This window comes from Apodemus sylvaticus, chromosome 5 (genome assembly GCF_947179515.1).
Source record: "Apodemus sylvaticus chromosome 5, mApoSyl1.1, whole genome shotgun sequence".
NCBI lineage: Eukaryota > Metazoa > Chordata > Mammalia > Rodentia > Muridae > Apodemus > Apodemus sylvaticus.
In genome coordinates, this window is record NC_067476.1 from 48,592,673 (window position 1) to 48,614,211 (window position 21,539).

Sequence of the window (21,539 nt, forward strand, 5' to 3'; positions counted from 1 at the left end):
TTAGGGCAAGAGAAACCAACGACCAAGTTGGTCACAAGCCGGCACCGAATAAAGCAATGTCGGGTTTCTAGTTCTTTCCAAATTCCTCTACTGCCAAACACATAAACTCGTGTGAGTTAAGGTTTGGGCACAGTCAGTTTTCCAGCCTCGGTTCTTACACTTCAGTGTGTCAACTCTGGCATTTCTGGCAGAGCAACGGCTGGGAGCTAAATTCCTAAGTTATTAAGAAGCCACACAAACTGCAATATGACCTTGTGAAAGGAGGAGTGAACTTTGTTCTGTGGTTCCCAAGGAGCAGCATCTACTGAGAAGGGCTCACATATGGATTTTGTGTGCTGGCTCAGTACTGAAACAACTGCTTTGACTGTATATGGGCCACATTTTTTTTTCAGGGAAATTTAAAATGGTATGGCAATCAATAAAATGCAAATTCACTTAAAAGCATTTCTGGATATGTCTACTTCCTTACGGTATCATGTGACCTGTTTCTCTGCGCTCTGTATCCCATAAACTTCAAGTCAAGTCCAGAAGGCTCAAAGACATTTCATCATGCCATTTCACGGGTGGCAAGATTGCCCATAAAATTGCACATTTAGAAACAACTCCAGTTGCGGAGTTTGGACAGGAGATGCATAACTGGTTGAGTTGTAAATACTCCAAAATTCAGAAGACTTTGAAATTCAAAATACAGTTCGGAACTGTCCTCCTCAAGCTGTACTTTCACATAGTCATGACCTTGTCACTACAACACCACAGAGGAGGTGACGTTGGGCTAGTCCACTATTAGTGATGCTAAGTTTAACTGCTTGGTCCCCAGGCTCCAAAGCTCGGTGCTGGAAGGTCTGCTTTCTCCACAGCAATTAGCCGGTGTCCTGCTGAGTGGTGCCTTGGTGTGCTGCATGCCCGCCTTGTGCTGAAACCCTTCCCCTGTGGTTTACCATCTTTGCCTTAAATATTTCACAGGAGGCAGCAGGACATCAATTCCCTACTTAATAGCAGTCCCTCTACGTTCAACTGACAATCACCCATAAAGAAGAGCTTCCTTTGTCAATACATCCTTAATTAGGAATCCATTTCACATCAGCTTTCTCTATTTATAGCTGTACAAAGGGGAGAAAAGCTACCCTAATAATGTCCATCCAGATAAGGCTAGACATGCTGGTCACTGGAGGAGCACTTGCCTAACATCCAAAAGGTGGTGTCCTATATTAAGGAAGGAAAGCGCGGTGGGGCGGGAGGAGGAGGGAGGAAGTAGGAGAAACAGAGTTAGGGGTGGGTTGTAGGGTAATCGGCAGGATGATGAAGCCCTCATCTTCCAAGAAGAAAAGGGGAAAAGATGAGGGAAGTATTCTAGGTCAAAATAGACTTAAAACATAAAGCCAAAGGCAGCTCATTACCCTTGATTAAACACTGGGTCTGGAAAGGAAGCAGCAAAAATTACAAAAGACATTTAGAAATCTGTGAGTTGGTTACATAGAAGCCTGTAAAAAAAAAAAAAAAAAAATACAGCCGGGCGGTGGTGGCGCACGCCTGTAATCCCAGCACTCTGGGAGGCAGAGGTAGTCGGATTTCTGAGTTCGAGGCCAGCCTGGTCTACAGAGTGAGTTCCAGGACAGCCAGGGCTACACAGAGAAACCCTGTCTCAAAAAAAAAACAAAACAAACAAACAAAAAAAAAATACTGCTCATTTTCTTAAGTGTGGGAAAACATCATGATTACTTAGGCACGAGACCTTGTTTGGAAGAAACATGCAGTGAAGTGAGGTCCCCTTACTTCCAAGTAATTCATCAAGTAAACTGCACATACAGAGGATGGGAAATGCTAACAACGATGAATCGGGCAGACTGGAATAAACACTGAGCTACTTTTCACATTTTCTGTGTGTCTTAAAATTTTCATGATGGAAAATGGAAGGTGAAGAAAGCATTGTGGGACATTAGTATTTTCACAGGCTATCTAATGTACAATAAGAATTATAATGGGGTGAGGGTACAAGGGCAGAAAGTGTCCTTGTGCCTGAAATGATAGGCAGTTACTGCTAAGATATGCCATGGTCTGCCTTAGTCTCATAGTCAAAATCTGTATTTCTGTGCTAGGAAGATTTTTATTGTTACGGCTTTTTCCTTTAAATTTCAAGAACACTAGTTTTAAGTCCTTCTCAAAGAAGCCCAAGTCATGCATCCATTAAAACGGTTGCTAATTGATACCTGCTTTGATTAAATAAAGGTTTAAACAATAGGAGGGCCATATCCCTTGGCAAACTCATTAAATGCATGAGTCTACATCTTGTTTAAAAAGCAAAGAACTTGGAGATGAGAAAGGACTTAGCCATTTCACATGTTGCATCGATTGCTAGTTTGCTGTGTATCAGCCTGTCCTGCCTACCCTCAGAGGCCGGCCTCCCAGAAGACACCAAATCAAGCTCAAGGACCCCAATCCTCTGAGGCTGTATCCATCTACCTCACCCAATTTTGCCTTCAACTATGTTGGAGTTCTTCCCTGTCCCTTGTGAGATGGTGACAAAGCCTGCCACGCTTTTCTTGATTCAAAACTGTTTCACATAACCAGCTAGTACACCTTGCTTGTAAGTCAGGAAACCACTCAGATGTCAACATCTTTGGGCCCTCGGGAACTAGGCTTTTCCCATGCCCCTTCTCCATTATCTCAATCTTGGGATCCCAGTCCTTGATAGCTCCACTTCATCATGTCACAAGCCTTCCCAAGGCAACGGAGCCCAGAGAATACATTTTCATAATCCCAGTGCCCAGCACAGCAGACTACTGGAGCTCGATTTCACACCCCAGCGTGAAGTGAAGGCGATGCTGGTAGACATTTGCGAACAGGACTGTAACTCCTGCGGCTAAGTTTAGCCAGCACTGGAGTCTAAGCATCTGCTCAACTCTGAGGAAAAGCAGAGGGGGTGGGAAGGGGGCGAGGCACTGAGAGTGAGGCTAGCGCTAGCAAAACAAAGAATGGGAACAGTGAAGGTGCCCAGTGGAGGACCCCAAATGCTCTTCCCTTTCCTCAGTAACCCCTCATTCACCCTTGTACACGCCAAAGGTCAAATGTTAAACCAAGGTAGAGTGAAGGCCGTAGAACGCTGGACTGACCTTGAGAAACGGGACTGGGAAAATTCTTTCCTTTCTGGGGAAAGGTCATTTCTATGGCAACCGAAAATATAAAGGGGAAAAGCATACTGCAGAGAAAATCTTTTCCTGCCCCCTCCACTCCACCCTCATCCTTCATCAGAATGAAAACATAAGGTAAGGGAGGGGTGGCTAAAATGCCCTCCTTCTCCTTCTCTCTCTCTCTCTCTCTCTCTCTCTCTCTCTCTCTCTCTCTCTCTCTCTCTCCCCCCCCTGTGTGTGTGTGTGTCTTTTAAAATAGACACAATTGTTAAGTTGCAGGTCACTCTAATCCAGTACAGAGAACAATTCAACAGCAGGTCACTGGTTTGTACTGCGGTCAACTCAAAGTGTTCATGGCTTTAGAGGAAAACCACACATCTGGCAAGCTACCTCCTTGAGAAAGCAGTGGAATAGGAAAGCAAGAGAAATAAGGGGAAGGAAAGTGAGAGGCAGGCAGAGGTATCTGCCGCCTGGCTGAACTTAGGTTCCCAGAAACAGTCAGGAAATGCTTACTGTGCGGCCATCAACCCTTCCTGCCTTCTACCTGAGTTCCACTGGAGCAAGAGATCTTCACAGCCACCTCTCACGGGGCTGCTAACCACCACCCATGTAGCAGTGGACAGGTAATGTAACAAGAAATGCTAAAAATGCTACAAGCCCCTGAAATAGTCCCGGCCATGAATGATGACTGAGTCCGTAAAATCCGTAAAAACAATGCACTATTCAAGTACCCACATTATCAGAAGAAAATCCCTCAACAGATTCCTCTGATACAAATGGAGGGGCCAAAATCCACGGAGACTAAAATGAATCTCAAAGGATTCAGGCCTGAGTATTATACAGTCTAAACAGTTCTACCAACGTGCTTCAATAAATTCCAACAGCTTACTGACACCCCCAACGGGGGGGGGGGGGGGGGGGGAGGGAGTGCTTTGCACGGCCCTTCGCCTTCCCTAGGCAAAATAATATTCCAGTCTCATTCCTGACAGATCTATCTATGCAACACTGACACACACACACACACACACACACACACACACACACCGCCCCTTAGTGCTCAAAGTAATTGGTCACTCTTTCTATAGGTTGCCATCATTTAGGGATATGTTAAGCTCTAAGGTCAAGGTTCATTTCATTAGAAATAAGATCTTCTGTCTCGCAAGCACAAGCAGCTCTGCCTGAGCTAAGGCACACACACCGCCATGGGGCGAGGGCTCGTACACCTCAACTCTGCGTCAGGAGGGGAGGGCAGTGCAGAGCCCTGCCCACAGGCACAGGAGGAGATCTGTCCAGGTCATCCAGGCCACCGTGGCTGTCACTGGCTGCTCACATCTCAGCAGTAGGGCTTTGCTGTCTGTCAGCTACACAGAAGACTGCAGGGAGACAAGCTAATGCAGGCGACACAAGCAAACGAGAATTACCAGCTTGCCTTGACTCCTAACTGCTCCTGAACCTGGTTTCTGTTCCTGACATGCTCTTCAGAGGATTTAAATCACCTCCAGATGGCAAACTCCCATGAGCCTCCACATGAAAAGAAGAGTGTGTGTCCTTCTAAAAGCCTGAATTTGTTGTGTAAATCAACAAAAGGATACTGTGTAACAGTGATTTTTAATGATACAGCATTAGCATACTAGGATTAGTATATGAAATGACAGCGATTCTCTCTGCTTGGGTGGAGGCAAATGATGAAGGTAGTCTCCAAATCCTGAGCTCTGGAGCCCACCTCAGGTTCTGTGGCATCTCTCAGGTGTCATTTCACCACATCTTCAGAACTATCCTTTGAACCGACAATTACTAGACCCATTATATAGTCAAAGAAATTAAGTCATGAGAATGAGAGAAAAAATAGAGCTCGGAATACCATTCGGTATTAAAAAACTACAAAACAATGGAAAGAAAAAATAACAGAGAGAAAGCAGAAAGCCTTAAACAGCATTAACAGAGCAGAGGGACAAAAAAATTCCCTGGAAATGTCACCAAAATTTCAAAATTTTGTCGTGTGCATAAATAAATGCTTGCTTTATATTTCAGACTGTCTGTGTTTTCAGTTACATGTTCTCTCAGCACTCCCAATCCTGATGACCGTGTGCTTGTGCTTTTCCTCACATCTATTCAATGTCACTCTCCTTTCATTAACAGACAGAGCCTCAGGGGGGGCGAGTGCAGCACCTATGGCCTATCACTCCTCTACCACAGACCAGTCGCCAGTGTGGGGCCGAGGTCATGGAGACAGCTCCCAGGAGGCCTTCACCTGCTCACGCATCCTAAGCAATGCAGAGTGCCCTGGGGCACAGGCTTCACACGCAAATCAACAGGCACGTGTAGCTGCCTCGCAAAGGATCTGCCTCTCTTCCCAGCTCACTGACTCGCTGAAGGACTCTGTCTCCCGCATAGAGGGAACAATAAATCAGAACTCACACGGTGTATAAAACCTGGCAAAGTCCTTTAAGTTTATCAAGAAACAAAACCGATTAAATGTCGGTTAAATGTACTGCATGAAAATCTAAATTATTTGGACTAAATCACAAGTCTGTCACCTACCACAGTAACAAGTCTACCCTGGGGAACCATTTTCAGAACTGGGTGGCATTGCTTGTCACAGCCACTAGATGGAACCTCAACTTGTTCCAGAACGCCAAAGGCTGTCAGTAAAGACAGAACTAAGCAGAAATGCAAGGCTACCTCGCACTGGGTGTGGAGGCTCGACCACTTCTCAGAAACATCAAATTTTTCCTTGTGGCAATGACACCCCTCCAACAAGGAGAGGATAGGCAGAAGCTGAAGAACAAAATTAAAATCCAAGAGCATTGTCACCCACAGAAGAGTGGCAAGCAAGCCCAGGGAAGACACTGGAGGAAGACTAATCCCCAAAACCAAAGGTAAGGACAGAGAAACATCAAGTGCAGTTCGTGGGGATTATGTGTGGAGAATAATTAAAAACTTGCAATAGCAAAAACAAAAAAACAAAAAAAAAACTTGCAATAGCAAATAGTCACAAAATATCACAAAGACCACTTTTAAGTTAAAGAAGTCTGGCCTAACTGACCCGTAATGCTTTTAAAAAAATGTTTAAAAGCTTATTAAGTTGAAGAGTTTATGACTGGAATAAAGCAATACCTTCTAAGAACAAGGGTTTCATTCCTGAATGGGAGACTTCCAGGAGAAAAATTTATTATTAGTAGTAGTATTAGTATTAGTATTAGTATTAGTATTAGTATTATTAGTATTAGTATTATTATATCAAATCTAAGTAAAAAATCAGCATCTTGGGTGAATTGATGATAGACTATCCAGGTCTGTTAGGGAGATGCCAAATCTCTACAAGGGGAAGGCTTGGCACTGATTTGCATCACTAAAACTCGCCTTTAGATGATAAAGGATTCTGGGTTCAATTGCCTATGCCAAGCGTATTTCTCAAAGTTTCGGGATTCGGAAGGAAGAAAACAGATTCAAAAAAAAAAAATTTTTTTTTTGTTCCAGTGCAGCGCAGTAACGTTGAGAATACAGAGGAAACACTAAGTCAGTTTAAAGCCGTTTGCTTCCGCTTACACGATTAATCTTTCTAGGTAAACTTTTCTCTGCTGCTAATCTGTTACAGGCACAAACAACTTGTTCTGCAACTTAAAGGAAGCTCATGCAAAATTCAGTAACGTGGCCTGGTTTAGACTGGAGCTAGCCGGATGTCCTGGGAGGTCTGCTCAATGTACCTAGAGCAGGTTGGAGGCTGGGCTTCCCTCAGCCCTGCCAGGGTCTTCCGAGGTCGGCTTGGTGGCTTTCTCTCAGTGACAGCGCCTACCCGCCTACCCCAAGCAAGCAGGATCAATTCTTCCTCCACCTCCCAGGCTTCTTCCTCGCCCCCGCCCCGCCCCGCCCCGCCCCGCCCCCTAGTGCTACACTGGCTTCTCCCCGCCCCACCCCCGCCCCCGCCTCCACAGACTCAGGCTTTCTTCCACTAACAGGATGACGCACAGAGGCCAGACAGAGCAAGGTAGATTCATTCTTCTCATCCACAAACCGCTTTGTCGAAACTCAAAGTCGGTGACTCGACCCCACTCAGAATGTGGCGTACCTTTTGGAAGGATCTTTCTGAAGACACAGTGAAAGTAACTTTCTGAAGGACTTGCCGTATTTTTTCATCATTTCTTTATCCTCTACGCCAGTTTCTAACGTGGGCGGGTCATTTTGCAAAGTCAGCATTAGCACCTGCAGCCAAAACAAAGGAGGAGCGGACCTCTGTTGAATGAGCGATGATGGAATTTTCAGCTTTTCCACAACAGAATCAACGGACATGCTTTTCCCATGATGGGAAACGGCCCTAAGGTCGTGTGCTGAAAGAAGACATTTTTCCTAATATATCTGCTCACGCCCTCCTTATCCTTTTGGATATTCTCGTGGACAGAACTTATTAAATCTGCTCTGTGTGTTAAGAATGGTCTCTCAAAGCCACAGGGAGGGAAAAATGTTTTCTGAGAAGTAGCTAGCTCTCATGGGACCTCAGGGAACATGTAACTGCAGCACAGGCTGATTGGGAAAGAGGGGTGGTCAGGAGACAAAGGGACATTCAAGTGTGACGGCCATTCATAAGCACAGAACTCGATGTACTCGATGTGCTCCAGGCTCCTGCAACGTATTAGCAATCCTAAACATAAAGCCAGAGCGTCCCAGGAGGTAAAGAGACCATAACGAGAAAACTGCTAAAAGGGTTTGGTTTACGAAAATGAAATAATAAGATACTAATGGTCAGGATATAATTATAAGTTACCAAAAAAACCTATAATCATATCAAAACAAAGTACGATTTCAAGTCAAAATGGAAATAATTCAATTCTTTCACACTAAGAGGAGTATTTACTGTAAAAGCAAGTAGACTGTATAGCATACTATTGACCTACAAAATGAATGAACCTCCTTAATGCATAAATCAGGCCTAATTTATGCAAATGCTATACGTGTCAAGACTCCTTTGGAACAGTTTGAAGCCTGTGAATAGATGAATGTTAAAAGAGACTGTTGTCTGTGGAAGACAACAGCTAGAAGGAGACTGTGGGTTCCTGTGAATTCCAGAAACAAAGTCCTGGTGGGCGTCAAGCTGGGACTAACAAGCGCCTCTTCAGACTCAGGTGGGGAAAACCAGTGGAGGCAGGGAGATAAAGAAACATTAAAAAAACTAAAAAAACTAAAAAAAAAAAAAAAAAAAAAAAAAAGGATAAAAGACAGAGTTCTCAGAGTTCCTCTGGTATTTTTCCCATAAAAATCTCTTCTTTGGTTTATATGTCAACTTCAAATTTTCTTCTAAAAAATCATAAATATATTCCCATACATGCATTAAGTATACCATTGACATTTTAAGAATACTAAAACTATAGACGAAAATAGACATCCAACAGGGCATGGAGTATAAGCTCAGCAGTACTGTCTGCTCAGCACAAAGGAAGTTTCCTACAATAAGAAAGTACAACTGGGGGGTGGGGAGGGGAGGGGGGAGGGCAAAGGTTGGAAAACCAACAGGGATCAATCACTTTCCTGAAGCACTTGTTCTAGCCCTAGGCTCCACCCCACATAGGCTCCACCCCACATAGGCTCCATCCCACCTGGCTCCACCCCACCTAGGCTCCACCCCACCTAGGCTCCACCCCACCGCCCACTTTATAAACACCACTAGAGTTAAGGAACCTATTTATTTATGAACAGATTTCAGTTCTTTTAAATTTTTAAAAACTTAAAGTTGAAAAGTAAAACCAGCATAGAGCAGAGGCCTGAGGAAACATCTTCATAATTTGCACTGAAGAATCGCAGCCTCAAGACCAAGCCTAACTAATCGGGGAATTGGAACTGCTGACGCCCTCTCGGAGGTAGAGCAGATAGAAGAATAACAAAAACCTGAAAATAGTACCCAAAGTATATGGTGCCTCAAAACACCGTGACTCACTCCGTCAGATGAGCCACAACACCCCGCTCTGGGCGCAGGCTCAAAGTGGAATAGACGATCCATCTTTATTTTAAAAAGAACAAAAGAACTCAGCCTGAGAGCCATCTGCAAATAGAACAGCCCTCTAATCCTTTCCTAGACTGTGTTGGGAGACCTGAGATCATCCTGCTGTCTCAAGAGTCAGTCAGTCAGAGCCACGCATCTATCTGCCCTACTCTGCACTGAGGCAGACTGCAGGGCACTGCACCAGTTCTGTCAACTCAGCGCATGCAAGAGCATGAGTCAGCCTTCAACTTGGCTGAATTCCCCCTCGAACTCCCACAAGTCTAAGCGGAAAATAAGCATGTTCAGGAGAACTGAGGAACCCATGCCCCCCACCCCCCTCCACCAACCCATCACAGGTATGGGTCTCCCCGGAGGTCATTACTTTCATTGGAGGGTACTTGTGGTAAGGCGCTGCTCCGGTGGCTAATTCAATGGCAGTTATCCCAAAACTCCACATGTCAGCCTTGAAGTCATAGCCTCTCACCTACGAAGGAGAAAGAAGATGAAGGGAAAAAATCACCCACAATCATGGAGCAGGCCTGTTACACACCAGTACTTCCACTACTGTGTCAGATATCCAAAGCTGTTCATAAAATTTCAGTGTGGTTTGCTAAGGGCTGGCAAGCAATCAGGAATCTAAATCTACACTGTATGATACATTCTACTACGATCATTGATTAAAATGAAATATTATTGACACCAGCATCGAATCAGATCTGTTATGTTTGATTAATTAGACACACTCAATAAGACACGTCAATGATACATATTCCTGTACTACAACAATCAAGTATTCCTGTACTACTACAACTGTTTTTTGTTTTTTACCTGTTCCATGACTTCAGGGGCCATCCAACATGGGGTACCAACAAATGTTTTTCTGACTTTATTTCTCGTAACATCACCCCCTGTTGCTAAGAATGCACTTACTCCAAAATCTGAAAAGAACAACAACAACAACAAACAAAATCAACCTTATTTTATGTTCCATGTGGCTCATCAAGTCTGATCCTGATCTCACCGCTCCCCGTTGGGCCTTAGGTAGTGATGGCTGCAAACAGTCTCATGGTGCACCTCAGAAATAATGCAGGCTTGCCCTGCTGTCTGCCACCCGCCCTTCTCTACCCTAGGAACATGCTATCGGAGGCAATGGGCCAGGCAAGCTCACCAAACCACAGAACGTTTTCTACTAAACAGGTACAAAAAGTCACTGTTCCCTTTAATTACAATGAAAGCATAAACATTTCAAAAGCCTAGAATAGAAAATGTCTTGGCTTTATCTAAGCAAAACTCCCTTTATCACTAACAAGAATACCACTAGAGAAAGAGTAGTATGGAATAGAGTTATTTTTATACTTTATTGTGATTTTCTAGCCCATTTAATTCTAAGTTATCAAGTTTCAAAAAGTTAATTTTACAAAGATAGAAATGAATTCATCCCATACCATCATGCCCTAGACTAAACAGTATAAATACCTTGGCCAAATCATAACTGCAAGCCCACATTATCAGGTACTGAAAAGCTCACACCAAGAGTACTTTTGTCCTTATGCTACTGGCAGCTCAAAGGAAAGGCTGAGTCAGCAGAGACTGGTTTTTGTTTTGTTTTGTTATTTTTTTCCCCTCAAAGTTTCCTGATACTTTTCATTAATTGTAGATGGAATGATATGTACAATTAAAATGATCTCTTACTTTGCTTCATTTATTAGGTGCGTGTGTACAAGTGAACATGTGTCTGTGTGTGTGCATGCCTGTGGGGTACACTTTAGTTTATACAGTGCATGAGTGTATACACATCCTGTACTCGTGGAGGTCAGAGGTCAATTTGCTCCTCATCTTCCACAGCATCGAGGTGTCTTTCTCGCTGCTTCTGCAGCCTTGCAGGTCTCCTCCCCGCTCCCACGGCTGGAGCACTGGGGTCACTCCTTCACCTCAGGCTCTCAGCCATGAGTTGCAGGGATCGGACTCATATCCTTCAGGCAAACACATTTACTTAGGGACCTATCACACTGGCCAAAAACACCAAACTCATCCTAATACCCATTACATACTAGAAATTTAGTGTGAGATTACTTTGGTATACTGGACATGCATATAGACAAATATGCAAAAATAATTTCTATAGTTGACAACAGTGAACAGCTGCTGCTTATTAATACGTTCATCCTCATTTGCATTTGTGCATATCAAGTAAAAGCAGGTGATAAATTAAAGAGCCAACTATTCGGGACTAGCATACTTCTTGGTAACAGCCACATCAGGTATCCCCAGAGAGTGAAGTAGTAGATGGAAAGGTCAGAGTGCAGCAATGCATGCCTTAACACCAGCACTTGGGAGGCACAGGCCAGCCAGGGCTTCATAGTAAGAAAGACTCTGTCTGCCAAAAAAGGGTGCTAGCCAACACACAGTGCAGGACATTCTGTGGGACGCTCTCTGCAATGCTGCTCTGATCTCAGTCTCTTCTGCTGGTCCCTTTGTTTACTGTCAAAGAACTACCCCAAGAACAAACCTACACCAAAGGCACATGGAGGTTTGCTTTAAACCTCTGGCACTGTTACCGTGTGATTTAGTAACACTGTAACTACATTGTAACTAGCCCCACCCGTGCAAATATGTTAGCTTTCGTTACAGTTAAACATATTCATCTCCCAATAGGACATCAGTTACAATTAAATGAAATGAAAATTAGGAAATGGTGTCTTTGTTCTACTGCTACTTGCCTGTTAATATTGAATGAAAGTTTTATTTCGAAAAAATGCCATTTAATTTAATTTACATATACAGGGCCTACCCTGAAATTCTTTGAGTGACTATGGCTGTAACTCACAGAGGAGTAGAGTGAACTGTCATTTGTAAGTACCTGCTACCTGGGACTGACTATTCTAAGGCGTTTAAAAATATAAATTTTAATTTAACTTATATTTCCCACATGAAGTTCAATAAAGAATTCAACACTTTTTTATTGAAATAACCTTACCATATGATTATACTGAATAAATATATATTATCTATAAATAATGTGGATAAAGACTGCTTTGAGAAAATATTACAGTCTTACACTAAAGGTAACATTTAAAGATGTGAGCCAACTAAACTATAGTTATTACTCTTCAATTCCTTAAAATTCTACCTGCTTACATTATACATTTGAAAAGCTAAAAAAAAATTATCAGAGAAAGATACAGAGTAGCAATTAACTATTGCCCATGCCTCTTCAATGTGTCTCCCATGATTCACATGAGTCGCATACTTATTCACAGCTTCAGCTCAGAACATCTACTTTAAAGTCAAAAACAGATGGTTAAATGTCTTTAGAGCTCAACAAAAAAAGAAAAAGGAAAAAAATCCAGAAGCAGAAATTACCAACATCCTAACATCTACTCAGCACTGTAACTGCAAAATAGTTAACAATTTGCAACTATGTGTGGCTAATACCTACACAGAACAATGTGTCTATACTGAGGAACAAATCTTTGACAGAAGAACACAGTGAACTTATACAAACAGGAAAATAAATCGGTGTATTCTCTTCTGTTCAGACAGTATACATGTGCCGGTGAGAACAAGTCTGGGAAGAGAAAACTGGGTTCTCCTAGGGATGTCTGCATACAGCTCATTGCAGCCAGACACTCTTGGGTCAGAAATCATGCACATTTTCCTGGCAACAGAGACTCAAATGAATCTAGCCAGACCACCTTCATGCCTTTGCAGGATGTTGCTAAAAGCTGCTGTAGGGAAGAAACAGCCAGCAAGAGTTCTGTCAACTTAGCAGGGAAGGGCTCCAAACTCTTCTGAATCCATTTAGTCCTTTCCTTACCCCAGTCAGGTCCTCCTTTAAGCCAACTTACTTTTTGCTAAAAGTCCTGTGGCAGCCTCCTGAATCCCCATCACCTGCTCCTCTCAGACCCAGGCTCAAGCAAAGAAAGAGAACCCTTTATGCCACAGGCCAAGGCCTTCTTAAAAGCCTGGGAAGACACTCTTGCCCCTTAGGGCGAAGTCAAAGCCCTTCAGCCTAAAACATAAATATGGACAAGTTCCTCACCTTCACATCTGTCCCTGATCCCAGATTCAACTAGGAGCTCCTGCCCCACCAAAATGTCTTCTACTGACGTCAGTAGTTCTACTGTCCCCAGCGCTGGCTCTACATATGATGCCTGTGCTTAGCATACAGGGCTCCCTCCCCTCTTGGCTGCAGGCAAAACTCTTCTGAGTCCTCAGGGACAGAGGCACATCCTCATCGGTGGCAATTACTTTGATCTATATTCATCACCCTGCCCTGCTCTGTCAAATACCATTTGAGATACTCTGGCGTTCTTCCTCCTGGATACACAAATGGAAAGAAAGCCCTGAAGAGGATCAGTAACATTGTAGTTATCTGATTGTGAGACTGCTACACACTAAGAAACAGAAGGTGTGTGTCATGGCTTATAAGACTAACACCAACCTACTCCTCAACTTTTACTTGTGACTTTTTTGGGCCTCTGACTGCTTGTTTGTTTTTACCAGACTTATCAATTAGGTCTAGTTTTCTTTTTCTTTCATTTCAGAAGTCTAAAATTTTCCTTAGGGTGATGGACAACATACTGTTCTCACCTTTTAACAAATGGCATACGCGGGCCATAGGGGAGGGGCTGGGCGTCAGCATTCTTCAGTAGCAGACATGAAATATGAGTAAGAAAGATCCGCTCCCTGGTCTTAAGATGTTACCATCTCAGGAGAGTAAGACATGAAATAACACACAACAGCACAACACGTACTACCAAATATTATGGTGTCTATATGAGAGATCACACAAGCTGTAACTGTTACCACAGACAGTATCCAAAATGGACCTTGGACCTGGCCTTGAAAATGAGGTAAGGAGCTGGACAAGTCAGCTGACAGGAAACCAATTCCAGACAAAGGCACTGTGTGAGCAGAGCCCAAGCTGGAAGCTAGGAAGAAAAACTCTGACAGCTTTAAGGGTCAAAACCTCAAGTGTTCTACAGGGGCCATGAGAATCCATGAAGGAGGGCAGGTCCTGGGGACCGTGGTCCCTGTGACACAGGACACTGGATGCTCAGCTTTAGTGCTGGCAAGGCTGGGCGCTGCAGGGAGTCCTGGGTCTCCCTCAGGAAGCCCACACCCACCCAGGGCTTGGGCAAGTGTCTGCCGCTCAGCCAGGGAAGTGAGTAGGCAGAGAGGAAACGCAGACCTGGGGCTGCTGCCTTCCCAGATTCCCAGAGAAAACAAACACCAGTGTCTTTCTAGAAAAGCTTCTTCGCTCCTTTTACTGTTGGCAACAAATCCGTATTTTAAAAAAAGAAAGCAAAAACAATGGGGAAAGGCAATTCCTCCGAACTGATTTAGTCTACAAAATTAGCCTGCCAGTTAGGTTGTTACAATGTCTAAAATCAACATATACAGAGTGACGTTCTACTTGTAATACCATTCATAACCCAGGGCTCGGCTGGCCTCTGAGGACATCCTTATTCTCAGTATCTAAGTATAGACAAGTAAGAACAAGACCAAATGCCAGTGATATGTGACAGCAGAAAATGGTGACCTCTCCTGGAGCCTAAAGGATGCTGGGAAGCAGCCTTTACCTGTGACAATGGAGACTCTCGGCACAGAAAAGTTGTAAAGTATTTGACAGCTTTTTCTTCACCTTACGTGAAAATAATAAAAAATACCAGTTGGGCCCAAATATAGATTCACTCCCTCGTGTTCCTGTGTAGACTTGGTTTACTGACCCCAAGTGCAAGGACAAGAGTCCTGTGTGCGAATTCTTGGTGTGTCTGCTGCAAGGGAACTTCTTTCTCATTCGCCCACAGGGAAGGAGACCAGTGCCTGCCCTGAGCTTACAGGACAAACTGGGAGAACCTTCTAGGGGCTCGCTTGATGATGAATAGTGCAATTAGTCTGAAAAGCAATGTCATTAAGAGTTAGGAAGGTTCAGCTATTAAAAACAACAATTCATGAAATTCTTAGGCAAATGGATGGAACTAGAAAGTGTCATCCTGAGCGAGGTTACCGAATCACAAAGGAACACACATGGTGTGCACTCACTAATAAGTGGATATTAACCCAAAAGCTCAAAATAAACAAGTTACAATTTACCCAGCACACGAAGCTCAAGAAGGAGGACTTAAGTGAGGGTGCTATGGTTCCTCTGAGCAAAGGAACAAAATACTCACAGGAGCAATAAGGGAGACAATGTGTGGAGCAGAGACTGAAGTAAAGGCCACCCAGAGACTGCCCTACCTGGGGATCCATCCTATAAACAGTCACCAAACCCTGACACTACTATGGACGACAAGAAGTGTATAGCAAAAGGAGCAGGCCATGGTTGTCCCCGATGGAGGAGCTGGACAGTGGCCCAGAGGAGCTGAAGGGGTTTATAGCCCCATGAGAAGAACAATGATTTCGAACACCCAGACACTCCAAGACTCCCAGGGACTGAACCATCAACCAAGGGGCACACATGGTTCCAGCCAAAACTGTGGCAGAGGAAGGCCTTGTTGGGAACCAGTGGGAGGAGTGGTCCTTGGTCAGGTAAAGGCTCAATAGATGCCCCCAAAAAAGGAAATCAAGGGCGGGTAAGTGGGAATGGGTCAGGTGGAGGGGCACATAAGTGGAGGCAGGGGGTCAGAGGAGGGACTTGGGGGTCTTCAGGGAGGGGGGAAATCGGGAAAGGTTTTACCATTGGCAATGTAAATGAAGACGATATTCAATAAAAAAGAAACCACTGATATGCAATCTATGTTTTAATAATTGTACATGCACACATTTTAATTTTTAAATAAATTTTGTTCTTTGACAATTTCAGAAAGAAAGAAAGAAAGAAAGAAAGAAAGAAAGAAAGAAAGAAAGAAAGAAAGAAAGAAAGAAAGAAAGAAAGATTTAGGCAGGACTCCATAAAGTCACCAGCCCTTGCCTACCACAACTTTAGAACTTAGCACCTGCTAAGCTCTAAAAGTAACACCTGTTGTGGTAGAGAGGCAATTCAGTAGATAACAGTACATGCCATCAATCAGCTAATAAAATGTAGTACTTTAATCTATATATTATTAATATATTACATTGGTATATAATATAAATACATTATAAAATATAAATATATTCATATATATATATATATATACATATATATGTATATATATATATATGAACCTTTGTATAGAAAACACGGACACTGGGTCAGTTCAACATCTAGTAGAGAAAAACAGAATTATATTTAAAAGTTCAGAACGCTCTAAAGGTAATTCACAACGTATAAGACAAAGATCAAGCTTTCAGTACTGTGCTGTGGCTACTGAAGAGAGAAGGTGCCCTCGCATCCTTGCAGGCGGCAGACCTGGAGAGGTCTTAGCTTCCGGCAGCCCCTGTCACTAGAGGCCAAGGTTTTATAAAGTCCAACAGCTAAGTCAGAAGCTTGAGGGGACGGAGCTCAGAGTTTGCTCACAGCAAAGGCAACTTGCACCTGGTCCAGCTAGCAACAGCAAAGTGCTGTCTCTAAAGAAGAAATACTGGAAAAGCCCATGCAAAATTGCTCAGGAAAGGACTGGGGTGGGAGGGGGACCGCAGCTGTGACTCAGCAGTGCAATTAACAGAGTGGGATCCGTGACTTAGTGGTTACTACTGGAATTGGAAAGGAAGAAGGAACGAGGAGACTCAAGACTTGCCAAAGAACACAGTGGCAGAGGGATGACAATAAAATCACAGTCCTTCTAAAGGAATGTGGAGAGGAAAATGGAGCCTAGGGGATTAACATTCTGCATGTCCAAGCTGTCCCAGAGGAAAGGCCAAGCTGTGCTTATGCATCTCAGAAAGAGGAGTTCAAGGCTCCCCAGCCAAATGTTCCATCCATGTCATCAAAAACCATCTCTTTATGATTTAACTTGAAGGTGGGCTTTTTGGTTGTTAGTTTTGATGATGGGGTTTTCTTGTTTGTTTTGTTTTTTGTTTTGTTTTGTTTTGTTTTCTATTTCTCCATCCCCTTTATGAGAGGCTGACAAACTGAAATGCACTTCTGAATACTTAGTTAACAGCCTCAGTCCCACCAGCATCTTGGTGATGCTGAGCCCCACAGGTCCCTTAAAATGACAGACCCCCAACAAACACAGATAGGACACTGTGACTTAATCATTACTGTGAAGCTGCAGAGTAATAGATACAAAAACAGATGCAAACTCATCTCAGGTCTGTTAAGAACCAACTATAGAACGTAGTTTTTAACAATGTATCTCATGTTTATACTGGGGTGTGTGTCAATGTGCACTGAGATATTTGTCAGCATTACTGGATCTTACCCAGTCCCCAGTAGGGTAGAAGGCCTGGGCTTAGGGGCCATGAGCTTGCAAAGTTGTGCTTCAGACACAATTACCTTTCCTGGGAGACCAGACGTGAGGAAATGCATGGAAGAATGACCTTTGCATGGGTCAATAGACATTAATAATAATAATAATAATAGAAGTAGTAGTAGTAGAAATAATAATAGTAGAAGTAATAATAGTAACAACACCAGATGACACTCAGCTGCCCCTTCGCCCCCATTTCATAGAGAGGGAAGAAAAGCAGGACCAGGGAAATCCATGGTTTCTACAACTAGAGTCAGGTGTGCCTCTTCCAAGTGCAGTCCACAGTACAATTTCTTCCTAAAGTAGCATTTTGACCTTGGAACTCTGATCAACTCCCCAGTCCCCAGATGGTTGCCTCTAGATTGGAACTGGGGAATGAGGAAACTCCTCCTGGGCCAGAAGTCAGCATGCCCAAGGATCCACCCAGCTTCCTGTATTCCTTCCCAAAGTAAGCTTCCCCAACTGCCACAAAAGCCACCCAAGCGCCATCAGCTTCTGGAACTAACCAAGTAAGCAACCGGTGGTTTCACTTTTCTAATGAATGATTAAATCCGGTCTTTGTCCACCAGTTTATCTTTGCTTATGAATTAGATCACAGCAACCTCTAGCTTTCTTGGAGCCCTGCCATCCTCAAAATGTCTTCAGGCCTCCAGGCACTGAGAGCCAAGTCTAAGTGGAAACCTGGAGGCCACAACCTCCTCCCTGTCATCTGGGAAAGCTGCAGCTGAGGAACAGAGGAGAGTTTGGGACAGCACTTCCTCGAAGGAGGCAGAGGAGACGCTTCAAGTGTCCAGTGAGCACCATAGCTCTGGGCTTCAGAACCCTGCTTGGCAGAACCCAGACACCACTCTCCGTTCCGGGTGGACCAGGAGCAGAATTCAAAGCTAAGGGCATGGAGCCCAGATGCAGCCACGTAGGGCTCCTTTCCTTCTAGAAAGGAAATTCCTGTGATTGGGACAGTTCTCCCTCTAACACACAGTGGCTTCTCATCACAGCCATTAAAATAAACCTAACTGCCACACACACACACACACACACACACACACACACACACACACACACACACACAGTGACTGGGAAGTTTAGAAGACACCAAGTTCTCTGCCTGCCATGGCTTCTGCAGTACACACTGCTGGATGACTGCTCCACTCCTGACCTATCCTTCTCCACCACAACCTGGACTGTTGGCTATCTCTCAAGGAGTGGATCTAAGCCAGTCAGTGAAGGGTTCCCCAGCACCAGTCAACAGCCGTAGCCTGAGATGCGAGGGGAGTATACTGCAAGCTCTTGTGGGAAGGCATGCACCTAAATAGGCTCCTTTGTTTCCCAAACTCCTGTGCCAAATGCAACAGTAGCCGAAGAAGGCAGGTACTTTGGCCAGGAGAGTGGTGCCTGCATTCTGCTGAGCAGGGTCCGAAACCCAGAGGTCTGGTGTTCACCCAGACACAACAGACATAGCAAGGAAACAGGAAGGAGTCCGTGACCTTCATGATGCCCTGCGGCAACTGTGAAACCACGTGGCCAAGATTCCTGGATACGGGAACTATTCCAATGTCCTTGATGCTTAATCTCCTGTTAGACAACTACTCTAGGACTTGTACCCAAAGGCTTAACACTTACAGTCCTGCCTCCCTCCAATCCAACCATGTGCACTGCATACTGCCTGACAGCCAAGAGTTAACAAATACACCAAAGACCAGAGTTGTTGCAATCCCCAAAAGGATTTGGTTTTTTAAAAAAAGAAATCAGCAAGAAAACAGTTGACTACACATTGCAATTTTTTTTATTATAAAACAGCTCCAGCATTAGCACAGCTTTTAATGCCAGGGGCATAACTCAAGATGAATAATTGCAGAAGAGCCTCAAGGGGGATGAGGCTCATACTGAAAGCAAAGTCTAACTTTTGCTTGCTATTTGGAGCAATAATTCCACAACCTTGACTGGAACAACACACTTCTAGGAAATAGAAAAGAGAGCTATCTTTAAAATGCTATCGTCTCGACCCTGAGAGTTTATGTAGCCCAGAGACTGGGGTGAGCAGCGTCAGCTCAGAGGATCTCAGAAACACAGGGTCTCGGGGTCCCTGTCCGGAGCCCACTGGATCAGAATCTGCCCTATGGCACAATGCTCAGCCGACTCACTCACTGTGCGAAGAAGTTGAGGTTTCCTCACCAATCACTGTACTTGGAAGTTCTCAATGCACAGCAACTCCCCAGCTCCCTTCTTAAGAGAAGAGAACCACAGCCGTGAAAAGACGAAGGAGGGGAATATTCATGTCTGTAAGGTCACACATTTTGTGAAGCAGTATGTCCAAGGCCAACACACGTATGAATGGCACGTAACAGTCAACTGCCTAATCCAGTGACTCGCAACTGTGCCCATTGTGTCCTCAAGGCCAAGCAGGCAAGCACAGTCACACCTTTACAGAGATTGGGAATCCTGAAAATAATGTCTGACCACATTCCTGTCAACCGTCCATCACCAACAGCTGCCCAGCGGATGGAGAGGCCGAGGTTCAGGGAGAGGCACTGTGGGGACTGTTTTACACACAGAAGTTTACAGCTCTGATCTAAGGACACTGCCGAACTGAGGGTGAAATGCCATCTCATCACAGCAATAACCGAGAATCAGATCATCTTTTAAGGGACTCAATAATCGTGTTGGCAACTGATCTACAATTAGTCATAAATGCCACCCGCCCTGCTCTGGAGGGAATCCTAGTCTGAGGACTGTGGGAGAATGAGAGTCGTCGGCTAAAACCATAACTGCTGCCCCTGCCTTTGCCTCCCACCAGGCCCCTGCCTCTCATTTTGCAGTTTTCCTTCTTACAAGCAAATGGTGCTCACTGATCTGGTATAACTTTACTAGCCGAGCCCCCCCACCCCAGGAATTTCCTGAGTCTGGGCCCTGGAGGGCCACTCTTCAGCTGTTCTGGACAAATGTATGTCCCCTATCAATGAATGGGGGGTGGGCATTTTGATGGTCTCAAAATCATCCCACAGTAGCAACTTCACAACTTTTCCTGACGGCAAAATAAGAGAAGAAACTAGACAGCATGCCTTTCTGTTCCTGAAAGGAAGATTTTTAAATGTAAAAATGAAGGAAACAGGAGGCAGGTCCACAGATTCTGATATTTGTACCAACCAGTTACCTTCCAATGTGACTAGAAAACTGGAGTCTTCACCGAGCTATACTGAAGGTCCAGGCAGAAGCCAGTTTTCTCCAGTACAATGGCCAGCTGCCTCCTAAATATGACTCTTACTGTGGACAAAGGAAAACCAAGTTTCCCAGTGCATAGAAAGGCTAAAGACGTTCTGACAATGGTAACCACAGACACAAGACTAGGAGTAATCACATCCTCCTCCATGCCTGAAGTGATCCTCTGGTTTGTACGATTTAAAACGAGACCAGAAAGGTCTTTGGTGATTACAGCTAATGAGGAGCCACACAAACGTTTTGATACAAGATATAGGTCCTTGGAGATTGTTGTCAACTCTCCTTACTGTCCAGCTGAAGGAACTGATCCCTGGAGCAGCTGAACTGTCAGAAAGTATAGACTTAAAGTTTCTATGGAAGGTCTCGGTGGTGGGGGCTCCACCACGGGCACTGCAAGGGCAGTCTGAGGAGAAGTGAGAGCAAACTGCTTGCCTGACCTTCTGACTGACTGAACTTCCACACACAAGTCTGTAACGGCTCAGCAGTCATCAGATCCCTCAGCACTGAAGCCTGCTCTGCTAAGCGGCCAGCACTGCTCTGAGGTAAACATACAACACAAGGATCATTTCTGAAGCCAGAGTCCAGCTTCTGAAGTCATGAGGGGTCTGCAGCTGGCCATATCAAAAAAAAAAAAAAGACAGGCACATGCATCTTAGATCAAATATTAATACTTATAAATTTCCAATGCAACATTTATACACCCAAGGTGGCCTTTTTCAGGAGAATCTCTACTGAACTGGCTCTGTTACCAGAAGCTTCTATGAAACCACAACCACCTGTCTATACACTTGAAAGAGGCAGACCCCATGGGAAATGGTGAGACTAGCTCCAGTTGCCACAAGTATTCAAGGAAACAACTGACATCATTTTTTTTCTTTTGCA

General features: G+C 44.3%; 1 protein-coding gene across 1 annotated transcript in view; it reads right to left on the reverse strand.

Annotated features, from left to right (window-relative positions):
• Nucleotides 1–21,539, reverse strand: part of Stk39 (serine/threonine kinase 39) — a 256,276-nt gene that overhangs the window by 147,287 nt on the left and 87,450 nt on the right. The window contains exons 6-8 of the mRNA XM_052182622.1: nt 9,931–10,040; nt 9,485–9,586; nt 7,198–7,331 (exon numbers count right to left, since the gene is read on the reverse strand). Coding sequence (XP_052038582.1) covers nt 7,198–7,331; nt 9,485–9,586; nt 9,931–10,040 — 346 coding nt within the window. The remainder of the gene's footprint in view (nt 1–7,197; nt 7,332–9,484; nt 9,587–9,930; nt 10,041–21,539) is intronic.